Below are 11,998 nucleotides of genomic sequence, written 5' to 3' on the forward strand. Positions count from 1 at the left end.
CTGGCTCACGCTACAGGATTTTTAGCCCGATTTAGCCCCGATTTCCCCCTCCTGAGAATCGGAGCAAAAATCTTGTCGAGCACCTCGATCAGTCCTGATGTTCGGCGAGGATTATCTGGTAATGTGAGGCGTTCACAGATCGAATCTTGCACCTCCCGATCTGCTCGCACACAAATCGCGGCCGCCCCGATCATATCAAACATGTTCGATATTTAGGATTGAAATCGGGATGATGACAGCTATATGATTACTTCAGTACTTTCACAATAGCCAATGCGCGACCGCAAAACAGCTGCTGTATACGGCTTGTTATTGGTTTTTTTCAAAGGTCACGAGCGAGTGAAAATAAAACTCACACGATTTTACAGATGTTGCTCTGAATGATGGTAAGTGCAATTTATTCTGAGAAGGATATTTATTCGGAATGAAGAAAAGACCCGCAAATTGTTTGTTTGATTGAATGAATAATTGCAATTATTATGGTAGGCTATAAGAACCGGTGATTCTCCTACCTGAAGAGCTGCATGATAATTAATCGATTTCGAGTTCGTTTAAAATTGTGATTTGAATTTGTATCAACTTGTTTAGCTCAAACTGTATTGCTGTTTAGTGTAACAGTCTAATCTGTGGACAGTTGGTAGAACTAGCAGGCTACTGGTGTTGACGGGGTAAGTTGTCTCAGTCAGGTTTTGAGTCAAATGTTCAGTCACACAAATGCTTACTCTTGCAGTGGTTTTGGTGTATGAAAACGACACGTTTCACGTAACTCTTTTAATCCCCATATTATTCTAGCTGAGTGAGAGCATTTCACTCCGTGGATAGTCAAAATAAAACTGCATCTGAAAAGTTTTAAAAGTTATTCCTGGTCACATGCTGAAAGATGGTGAGAAATCCCAAAGTAGCTCAATACGATGAAAAGAGTTGCAAATACAAATATTTTCTAGTATCAGAAGTAAACCAACATGCATAGGCTAATTTATTTTTTACTTTTACTGTGTTTAATGTCAAATACTTTGATTATGATTTTCGTAATGTGAATGAATCTGCCTATTCAAAGTTGTGCTCACAAATGTGATTACTGACATGTCTTGTGACTTATTTTACTACAACATTAATAATAGCGCATACAGCCTACATATTACTCTGTGTGTGTATGACACACATGTTTTATGGCGCTTTAACAGACATCATCCTTTGGAGGCGCCAACTGGAAGTAAACAGCTATTGTCATGTGGTCAGAATTTGCATACACACAAATACACACACGCACGCACGCACACACACACACACACATATATGTGTGTGTGTGTGTGTGTGTGTGTGTGTGTGTGTGCGCGCGCGCGTGTGTGACCCTGGACCAAAAAAAAAAACAGTATTTTTTTATTTTTGAAGGGTCAACTTTGAAAGCTGAAAAAAATAAGCTTTGCATTGATGTATGGTTTGTTAGGATAGGACAATATTTGGCTGAGATACAACTATTTGAAAATCTGGAATCTGAGGGTGCAAAAAAAATCTAAATGTTGAGAAAATCACCTTTAAAGTTGTCCAAATTAAGTTCTTAGTAATGCATAATGCATACTAATCAAAAAATAAGTTTTGATATATTTATGGTAGGCTATACCGTAAATAGGAAATTTACAAAATATCGTCATGGAACATGATCTTTACTAAATATCCTTATGATTTTTGGCATAAAAGAAAAATCGATAATTTTGACACATACAATGTATTGTTGGCTATTGCTACTTGGATGGATTATCTCGGCAAAGAAGAAGTGCTCACTAACACAGATTTAGACAGATTTGTGAACAATATTTGAGAGAAATAGGCCTTTTGTGTACATAGAAAAAGTCTTAGATCTTTGAGTTCAGCTCATGAAAAATGGGGGCAAAAACAAAAGTGTTGCGTTTATAATTTTGTTCAGTGTATTTTGGCCTGTATATGAGCTCCTGCAGTTAGTTCATTACACCATATTGACAAAAAGATCAGTCCTAAATTGCTTTTGTGGACTGAGGCACCTAAACATCCGCAGGACACGACTGCTAAAACGAAACAGTAACGTGAAGAAACAGGCACTTTTCCATCCCATTACTTATCACAGAGGGGTTAAGAATCAACCGCATTGAGCTAAAAACATAAATGGTTCACAGCCAGATATTTAGACATTTTTATGATAATATATATTTGATCTGAATTGTGAGAATTGTGATCAGTCAATCTATGGTTCCTTCTAATGAATCAGTCTGAACAGAACACAATGGCTGAATTCAGAATTGCATACTAGCACACTGCTCTTACTATTTCTGCCATATAAAGATATGGAATGAAACTGATGACTCCGTCTGAATTGAACGCATAAATCACAAACTGAAAAATCACATACTGTAGGTACTACGATTGAAGAAGACACGTTACTCAAGCAAATAACTGTTACTGTGTGGAAAGCAATGCTAAAATGCTAATTCATAAGGTTAATGGAACATAAATCACTTTAGATATTTATTAATTATTGATGCGTCAACTTGTAGGTAAAAATACATATCCGCAGGGTTGCATAACAAAATTAAGTAAACATTTAAAAAAAAAAACATTGGAAAAATAGCATTATTTTTTGGTTTAGCATGCTAGCATACACCAAATTACCTGGTGAGGGTTGGTGCAAAAAAATAATCCTGTCAGAAACATTGCTTTTCATTAAGACTAGTGAATCAATCTGAATAGGATCATGGACTGATTCATTCAAATTTATTAGTGAATCAGTCTGAATACAACATAGTTATTGAATGAATCATGGACCGAATCATTCAGACAAGTCACTCTCTCACTGAACTGGATCATTCGCTCACTGAACCACAAGCCAAGAACTGTTACTGTTTTATTTGTACTTCTGGAAAGCAATGCTAAAATACTAATTCATTAAGGTTAGTGAAACTTAATTAAATCACTTTATAGGCTACTCATATTGGTTATATGTTAACTTGTCATTAAAGATACATATCCACAAGAGCGCTCAGTAAAAAAATGATGGAAACATAAAAAAATATGGGGAAAACAGCTAACATTGTTATTTTAGCATGTTAGCATACACCAATTTCCTCAGTGGCCTTCGGTCCTGCCAGAAACAGTGCTTACTTTTTTTCTTTTCTTTTCTTTTTAAGGTTGCAAGATCATAAAAACTATGATGGCTAATGGCTGATATCAAAAGAGATACCCGAGAAGTTGAAATGTGAGTCAAATGTCTTCAAGTGTGACACTACAAGCATGTTTTTGTTGTGTCTACTAGCAAACATATTAAAAGTCATGGATGGTTATTACTAGATCTTAACCCTGTAACTTGCACATAGAGATTCTCACACCATGACCAACGTGTTTCCAGCAGAAGATAACATAAGTTTAACCTTTTTCCCTGAGACCTGTCCCACTCCCAACTGTACTGCGATACCTGCGTTTGACATAGACATCACCAAGACGGTGGCTCTGGGCCTGGTGCTGGTGCTCTTTATAATATTCGGTGTGATGGGCAACATCCTGGTCATCCTCTCTGTGGTGTGCCATCGCCACCTCCGTTCCATGACGCATTATTTTATCGCCAATCTGGCCGTTGCAGACCTGCTTCTGAGCTCCGTGGTGCTCCCGTTCTCCGCTGCATCTGAAGCCTTGGGCCGTTGGGTGTTCGGCCGTCCTTTATGTAATGCCTGGACCGCTCTTGACGTGCTGTGCTGCACGGCGTCCATCCTCAGCCTCTGCGTGATCTCTGTGGATCGCTGCATGGCTGTCACTTACCCACTGCGGTACCCTTCCTTGGCTACAGGTCGAAGGGCACTAGCCGCAGTGGCAGCTCTATGGGCTCTTTCGGCTGCCATCTCCGTCGGTCCGCTGTTCGGATGGAGGGAGACCATGCCTGAGGACGAGTCGGTGTGTAGAGTGAACGAAGAGCCAGGATATGCCATCTTCTCTGCCGCATGCTCCTTCTACGTGCCGTTGGCAGTGATTTTGGCAATGTACTGCAGGGTTTATGTGGTGGCCCAGCAAAAGACTCGTTCTATGAGTAAGGGCAGGCAGACGAATGGGTTAAATGAGCACAGAGTGACCCTGCGGATCCACTGTCGCAACGCCCAGCAGGCCGCCGGGAAGGAGGAAGCAGCGCGCTCGAAGAACTCGCACTTCGCCTTCATGCGTCTGCTTAAGTTCTCACAGGAGAAGAAGGCGGCCAAGACTCTGGGGATTGTGGTGGGATGTTTCGTGCTCTGCTGGCTGCCTTTTTTCCTAGTGCTGCCCATAAGTGAGTATAAGCTAAATGTTTTTGTGAACACATAGCAAAGCCCATCCAAAAATAAAATAAAATAAAATAAAATAAATAAAATTCAAATAATAGTTTTAAATATTATATTATAGATTTACTTATTAATTTATAAATGTACAATATTCATTTGTAAATATGGTTACAGTTTTATGTAGTCGCACCACATGACATTTTTCAACCTGAACTAACATTGTTTTTGCCATAAAATAATCAATTATGTAATATTTTCAGTGACTTTTTGTTTTGTTTTGCTTTTTATTTTGTTTAGTTGTTTTGTTTGTTTTTTTCTTTGTATTAACTTTGCTTTTTTTCCCCAAATATTAAGCGGTTTTGTTAAAATATTACTTTTGTTTTTAGTAAATAATGATAGAATATAATGGCAAATTATTTAAGGTTTGAATGTGCCAGTACAAATGAGATTTTAGTGCTACTAGTTTGAAAGCTACAAAACAGAAAAGCTTGTTTTGTTTTGTGTTGTTTGTTTTGCTTTTCTTTTTTGTTTGTTTTTTTCTGCATTTTGGTCACACCACACAATTTATTTTTTATTTTATATTTTTTCAAATATTAATATGTTTTTTGTTTTTTTTTTAATATTAGTTTTGTTTTTCTTCAAAATAAAGATGATAAATGAGTATGCCAAATATGAGATGAGATTTAAAAGTTACTGCAGAGGGGAGATTATCATAAATATCAACAGCCACAAATGATTATCTTAAATTTGTGTCTGTTCCTCATGAAAATCTATTGTACAGCTTCAGCAGAAATATAGTGTGTAAGTGTCATTTTAGCTGATTCCTCTTCATTCATTTGCATTGCTCAGAAAACAGCCAGAAGAAAAAAATTCAGAATCGTAACGACATGAGGGTGAGGAAACAATAACCGGATTTTGTTGAACCTTTAACTGCAATAACTCAAAGAACATACTGCTCTGAATCTTTTGTTATTTTAAATGAGGTATGTGAGCGCGTTTGATAGACACACGCTGTTTTCCAGCGAAATATTAAATTAATTTTCTGTTGTTTATTCTCACCCATGTTTCCAAACGACCCAATGTTCTCCCACAATATGCCTATGTGCGTAAACAGCATTGACATAATCCTTGCTGGGCCTTTTAGATTGCATTTAAATGAGCTTGTTTACAACAAAAGAATGAATTATGAAAGAAAGAGAAAGTCTCTGTTTTAACCTAGAAAAGAGGCTTTTATATGCTAAACAGCAGCCCTAGTTCAGAAAACCATCTTTTGTATGGATTCCACGTGTTTGCAGGCAAATCATTTGAGCTTTCATTGAATGTTTGATGGAAATACAGCTTATTTATCAGTCTGTGTGTTTAGTAATTGGACAGCTAAGATGCTATGAGTCAGTCATTTGTGCATCGGATTGAAAGCTTTCAAAATACTGGAAGGAAATGCACACATCAAAGCAAAGCCTTTGAAAATATGAAACATCCAAAACCATTTGACCCTCCGTCTTGAGGTGACCCTTATGAATGACGGAGATCTCTTGCTGCATATAGTAATTTCGTTTTTTCATTCTTTCTGTGTCTCCGAAGGCTCCATCTTCCCATCCCACAGACCCCCGGACACTGTCTTCAAAATTACTTTCTGGCTGGGCTACTTCAACAGCTGCCTCAACCCCATCATCTACCCGTGCTTCAGTCAGGAGTTCAAGAAGGCCTTCCAGAACGTTCTCCGTGGCCACTGCCTCAGCAGAATGCACAGGACCTGGAGCCCTCCGGCTTCTGCTCGAGACCCTATGCATGGCCCCAAATCTGCACAGGGTTTCCCATCTATATCTACTGACTCCTGGAAGCCTACTAATGCATCACTTGTCACTAATAAGAGCTCATATACTGCACATAGCAGCAGTGCTTTGAATACACCTGAAACATCTCTGACAATGAAAGTTCATCAGGTTTCCATATGGAAGAGGGACGGTGAGGCTGTGTGAAATGCTTTAGAAAGAATAAAAGACAACTTTTCAAAGGAGTTTACAAAGGCACTGTGGAATGGAACACAAATGACCAGGGATCTAGTTAATTTTCATGTACAGGAGCACCACCTTGTGGCAACGTCTATAACATGCACCTGCACTTTTGTGAAGATTAACTTGTGAAGATTCACAATTTGTAGTGTAAAAATTTAGCTTGGTAATGAAATGATTGTGGACAGAGTTATTTGACTTGTGCAAATACAAATACACTCTAAGAAAAGTCCAATGTACTTTGTTAATATGAAGGAATTTTCCGTATTGATTTTTCACGTGTTTTGCATATTTTAAATTATGCATTGCATTGTATTGTGTTTTAGAGTTTAATGAATTGTCGTAAACGTACAGAAAATGTACTTGTAATATTCTGCCGGGACAGTATAAATTTTTCTACAGATTTTTTTTTCTTAGAGTGTACAATAAAGTCCAAATCGGTGGAAATGCTTATATTTTGTATTATTTTTCAAATGTTGTATTATTTAAATCTAAAAATAGATGTTCATTTTTGGACCCTGTATTGATACATGATATGATATGATGAATTTGATGATATAATGTTAACAGACTATAAAAGGAGTCAGTGTATGTGTAAGATGTCTACTTAATTCTGGTGCATTCTAATTCCTGATGCATTATTATTTATTATATAAATTGTACAAATGGCTGAAATTTAAGAACAGAGAAGAATAAATGTCTTTTCTTCCTTTTATTAATTTTCCTTTTTTGTAACATCACCATCCAAGGGATTTGACACATTTTCAAGAGCAAGCAAACATCCTCAAACAGCACAGCCAACAGAATAAACACCAGCACACGACACGTTCACTTCTGGAGTGGGGAAAGAGAGGGTTTGGGATTATAAATCATTGTCTCAGACTGAACAATCTTTCAGTTCCCATCTGCATTTTACATAGATTACATACCACGCATAGAAGAACATTCGAGCGTACATAGCAAAGTGTGTGTGTATATGTGTGTAGTGTTAGTGCCAACAGCTGCTCTGGGATCAGAGGAAATGCTTAAGGCATGTTTCATTTGAACTCGTGCATGTGCTCATATGATCGATAAGGAAAAGACATTGAAATCTCACATAGGACAATTCTGTTCTCAATTTATGCCATATTTTCACACCAACTTCAATGAAATAAAACATCTTCACATTTTTGACTATTTTTTTTTAATAAAAATTAAACTAATCATTACATTTAAATCTGAGAAGCACAAATCTGATATACACAAATACAAATTAAACAAAATGTTAAATTAGAGTAAGACTGGTTTTCTCTGAATTTATCTTGAATTAAATGTATTACCTTAACTTTTTTATTCTGTTTTCCATCTCAGTAAGTTTTTTCTTTTAAAAGACAAAAATACCAATAAAGAAGAAAATTGTTTCTCAAACCATCAACCTACAATTCAGAATGTGCCACCATGCAAGAAAGGCGGGAAAGGACGATGGCGGCTTTCTTTTTTTAACGGTGGGTACTGTATATGGTTTGTGTTGGGCTACACTGTAATCACAACTTAGTTGAAATGATCCAGCCATTCAATGTTGTTTTAATAGCACCAGGCCCAGAAGGGTTGCTAAGGGTATGCTTCCGATGTGTAACGTGTTGCCATGACAAATAAAAGAGTTAGATCCTGTTGTCTAGCAGGGACAGTCGTCATAGTAACAGTGGAAAAGCAATGAGGTCAGCAAGAAATGAACAAGAAACAGGAAGAAAGAAAACAATCAACAGTCATGAGGTGATAGACTCTACGGGGCCTGCAACGGCCATTATTAACACATCAGTCCCTGCGAACAGACGAATGAATCATTATAACCTCGCGTCACCCTCCTCCATTTGAGAGATACACATTCCGACAGCGCACTAAACGATGGCCCGACCTTTCTCTTGCTGTAGTTTCGCTTAACTGACGATTCTTTAACGAACCTAAAGGACATGACTGAAACTAAAATGGGACATTTGAGCGAGTACAGGGTGGTGTTCTGTTAACCTTTTTTTACAAGCCAATGCAAAGTTTCTCTGGGGAACGCAAAAATTCAAAAAGCACTGACATCCCCAACACAAAGTCCATTTAGGAGCTCCATATCCTCAGTTTGGAACAGTCAACTGTGTGTCTTCCAGTACAATAAGTATACAACAACCAAGCCACACTGAACATTTAAGTTTAAACCCTGTCAGCGCTGGAATGAATCAGAGCTTGTGTGTGTGTGTGTGTGTGTGTGTGTGTTTCTCTGTTGAGTCACAGAGGAAAGGGCAAGCAATGGAGAATGATGATACCGGCCAAGATTATGTGCATGAGGGAAAAGAAAACAGCTGGAGGACGGGTTTACTAAATGAAAAACAGACTAGCCTATACAAAAAAGTCCCGCCATTGCTAAATCATAGTGAGATTTAAGCAAGGCACATTAAAACCAGTTAATGTCTTTTTATTACCATTTTTACTTTCTACCATGCCTTCTTTGTCTGAGCTGAACATAAGCTTTAGCACCATCCACAAAATGTGGATTATCGTTACTTTAAGAGTCCTGTGGCGATATATCTACTAATCTATAGTGTACTCATAAGCAGATAAAACACTTCAAAGGTCTTTCTCCTAACAGCAAAATAATAAAAATGATTGATGACTAATATTGTACTACACTGATTTTTGTCCAATCAAATGCTCTCTTGAATGACAGTGTCCCTCCCCCAATACCAAGCAACCAACTAGTGTTACTAAATACCAAATCATTATAAATGACTGACATACCTAAAGCCTGGTTCTTTCAAGTAAAGAGATGATCCCTTCAGTGTATCCAGTCCAAACTTCTTGTTTCAAAAGGAAATGCGTCAAACACAGAAGAAAACTGATACTGTGCTAGCTGTATTAGCTAACCCAGAGTACTAGCTGCTCAGTGCAAAAAAAACTCTCATTCATTCTTTGATAAAATAAAATAACACCACGCAAACATGAAGCTGCCACAGGTCATCATTGAATATCACCTTTAACTTTTAACTTTTATTTTAATGATATTATTACAGTATGCAGCATTTTACTACGGCACTAAAATGGATGTCGACATTAAAAATGGCGCTGTGATAACTCATTCTTTAAAAAGCCTTTCAAAAGCACTATGACGAGTAAAGAGAAAAATCTGGCACCTTTGTATCGGTTAACCGGCTATTTTACTTTTAACAGCCTTTGAGTTGTTTCGAACAAAAAACATGAACAAGCTCTTGTAGAAGTACTCAACATGATCAGCACATCCCAGGCACAGCTTGGAGTTAAAGATACAAAAAAGACACATTAGCGTAAGGTCTGCGATATCACACTTGTTGACATAGAAAGTAGCGGCATAGTCACTCTATACCGTCAAATTTCACAACTCACATGTTTTGCACTGCAACCAAACTTACAGAAACATCCATCTGGGGGTTTGACTCTCAGTCCAAAGTTTACTTAGTATACGTGGAGCCCGATTTTTGTAATCACATGTAACTCTTTAAGCTCAGCTCACACATGCACTCTGAGGTTTTTTTTATGCACTTTTTTTTTTGCACTAATTACTTTGTCCACAAGGTGGCAACATGTCAAGTTTTTAGTTCAATTCTACTCCGCATGTGTCCAGCGGCTATGTTTGCGCACGCTATGAAATGAAATATACTTTATTATATATATTGTTGTAGATAGGCAACATGTTCGGCTGTAAACATTCGGCAAGTGTTTGCGTTAACACTTAAGTATACTTTGGGCTTTAGTGCATTAGGAAATTGCTGCTAATTTCATGGAGTTACATTCACGTTGTTCTTTAAAAGTGACGTAACAGCATTTTCTTTAGCTAACTTTGGAAACTTTTTATCTCACAAATTCAGACTTTTTTCACCAGTTCTGACACAAATTCAAAATTCTTCAGTAGCTAAACAGCTCACTTTTTTCATGACCAAATACAAACTTGACTTTATCCTCTTCTTAAACTTTACGTATTAAAGCAGCTTGTGCAAAAAAAAAAAGAAAGGGGGTTGAGGCCAAAACAGGGGAGGTTTCCAGCTATAACCATTTGCGGTCCTCTCTTATTTTCTCCAACTTTGCTAAGCTCCGTGTTTTTACATGCGGTTTCTTCTTCAGTAACATTAACAGTGTTAATTAAATATCTCTAGTTGTGAAACAACACATGGTGTTTAATCAGCGACCACTGGAAAAGCTTTCTTTTATTGACCGGTACAGAAAGTATCGCATTGAATGCCACGGAAAGGGCATGGGCGGAATACGGTCAGGTGTTCATACTGATGTAAACTGATTGTTTGAGTAAAAAACGTAATAAAAGATTTCCAAAAATTACAACATTCCTAGTGTAATAGACTTTTAGCCACAATGACACAAGAAAGCCAGTACTCTAACCCTTACCTTGTTAATAAGTAACAATGATAAACAGCTTTTCTAATACACGCACTTGATCCCTCTGATTTCAAAAAGCAAATAAAGTTAAATACAAAAATGATAACATGACTCGTGGTGGGTAGAAAGTACAGTATAAAAATCATACAATCAGAAGTGCTCAAATGTGGATGTAACATTTTTTCCTTCTCTCTTCACATGAGGCAAATACTTTGTTTTTTTTCTCTCTAGATGTCTCCTTTAGGAAGTGGTGCGAGGTTGGGAAAAGAAAAACAAGGGAATCGGGCGAGAGCTCAGGGGTTGGGAGGAAGTGGAAAATCATAGGCCCTGTGGAGGGTTCTTGATGTGACAAGGTGGTCTCAGCAAACACCTCCGTTATAGACATCCCTCTCCCCCAACCCCCTATTCTCCTGTCGGCTGGAGGAGGGCGTCTAGCCCAGGCTGGTGATGTTGGCCCTGCCACCAGGGGGCGCAACGATGCGCTGGGTGTTACGGCGGGGGATGTTGTCGTCAATCTGAGCGCCTGAAATAAGACAAATTAAAAGGAAATCAACCTTATGGTGTATAAATATTTAAACATGATGACACTGTTCCTGTGAAAGTGTTCAAAACGGTTCATAATAGAATACTGTGAATAATAAACAACAAATCTCTCAGTATTATTACAATTCTGGCTAGTACTAAGCAACTAAAATATTTTCTTTTTATTTAATACTATTTAATTTATATTTAATGATGCGTTAAAAAAATAAAATAATATCAGCCTATATGGAAATGACATATCATGCATCTCTATAAATTTTTTGGTTTAGATTTTTGCAAAGTGCTCACCGGAGAGGCTGAAGCCGGACTGGTGCAGGTTGCGGAGCTGTTGAGAGGGCTGCTTGGCAGGAGAAGTTTTGGCAGAGGAAGCAGGGGTCACAGCTTTGGGCGTCACTGAGACTTCACAGACCGGACCGTCATAGAGACCCCGTGGGACGCCCCTCAGTTCAGCAAGCTACAAAACAACAGTGCATGATAATGTTAATAAAACACAGCTAATCTAATAACCTCAAACATTTAGAAATCTACAGTTAAACATTAATGAAGAAAACATTTAATAGCAATTAAGTGATATTTATATTAATAGGCATAACATTTTAATTTATGAATAAGTATATTTACAGAATAAATGGGTAATCTATTTATTTATTTATGAATAATAAATGTTTATAATTTTTAAAATCAGTATTCTATAAAATCAACAATAAAAACAATGATATATATATATATATATATACACAGTGGGTACGGAAAGTATTCAGACCCCCTTAAATTTTTCAC

General features: G+C 37.4%; 2 protein-coding genes across 3 annotated transcripts in view; one reads left to right on the top strand and one right to left on the bottom strand.

The window, feature by feature from the left end:
• The first annotated feature begins 3,329 nt into the window (after positions 1-3,329).
• Positions 3,330-6,253, top strand: LOC107677980 (alpha-1A adrenergic receptor-like). Its single transcript, XM_016473056.1, has 2 exons — positions 3,330-4,282; positions 5,856-6,253. Exons 1-2 carry the CDS (start codon positions 3,358-3,360, stop codon positions 6,251-6,253), a joined length of 1,323 nt encoding a protein of 440 aa, XP_016328542.1. The 5' UTR covers positions 3,330-3,357.
• A 1,384-nt stretch (positions 6,254-7,637) lies between these two features.
• LOC107678023 (dihydropyrimidinase-related protein 2) overlaps positions 7,638-11,998 on the bottom strand; it is a 29,482-nt gene continuing 25,121 nt past the window's right edge. For both annotated transcript variants that reach the window (XM_016473124.1, XM_016473125.1), the window contains 2 exons: positions 11,507-11,672; positions 7,638-11,198 (listed from right to left, as the gene is read on the bottom strand). In XM_016473124.1, coding sequence (XP_016328610.1) covers positions 11,107-11,198; positions 11,507-11,672 — 258 coding nt within the window. In that variant the 3' untranslated portion in view covers positions 7,638-11,106. The remainder of the gene's footprint in view (positions 11,199-11,506; positions 11,673-11,998) is intronic.

Source organism: Sinocyclocheilus anshuiensis, unplaced genomic scaffold (genome assembly GCF_001515605.1).
Source record: "Sinocyclocheilus anshuiensis isolate Anshui unplaced genomic scaffold, SAMN03320099.WGS_v1.1 scaffold260, whole genome shotgun sequence".
NCBI lineage: Eukaryota > Metazoa > Chordata > Actinopteri > Cypriniformes > Cyprinidae > Sinocyclocheilus > Sinocyclocheilus anshuiensis.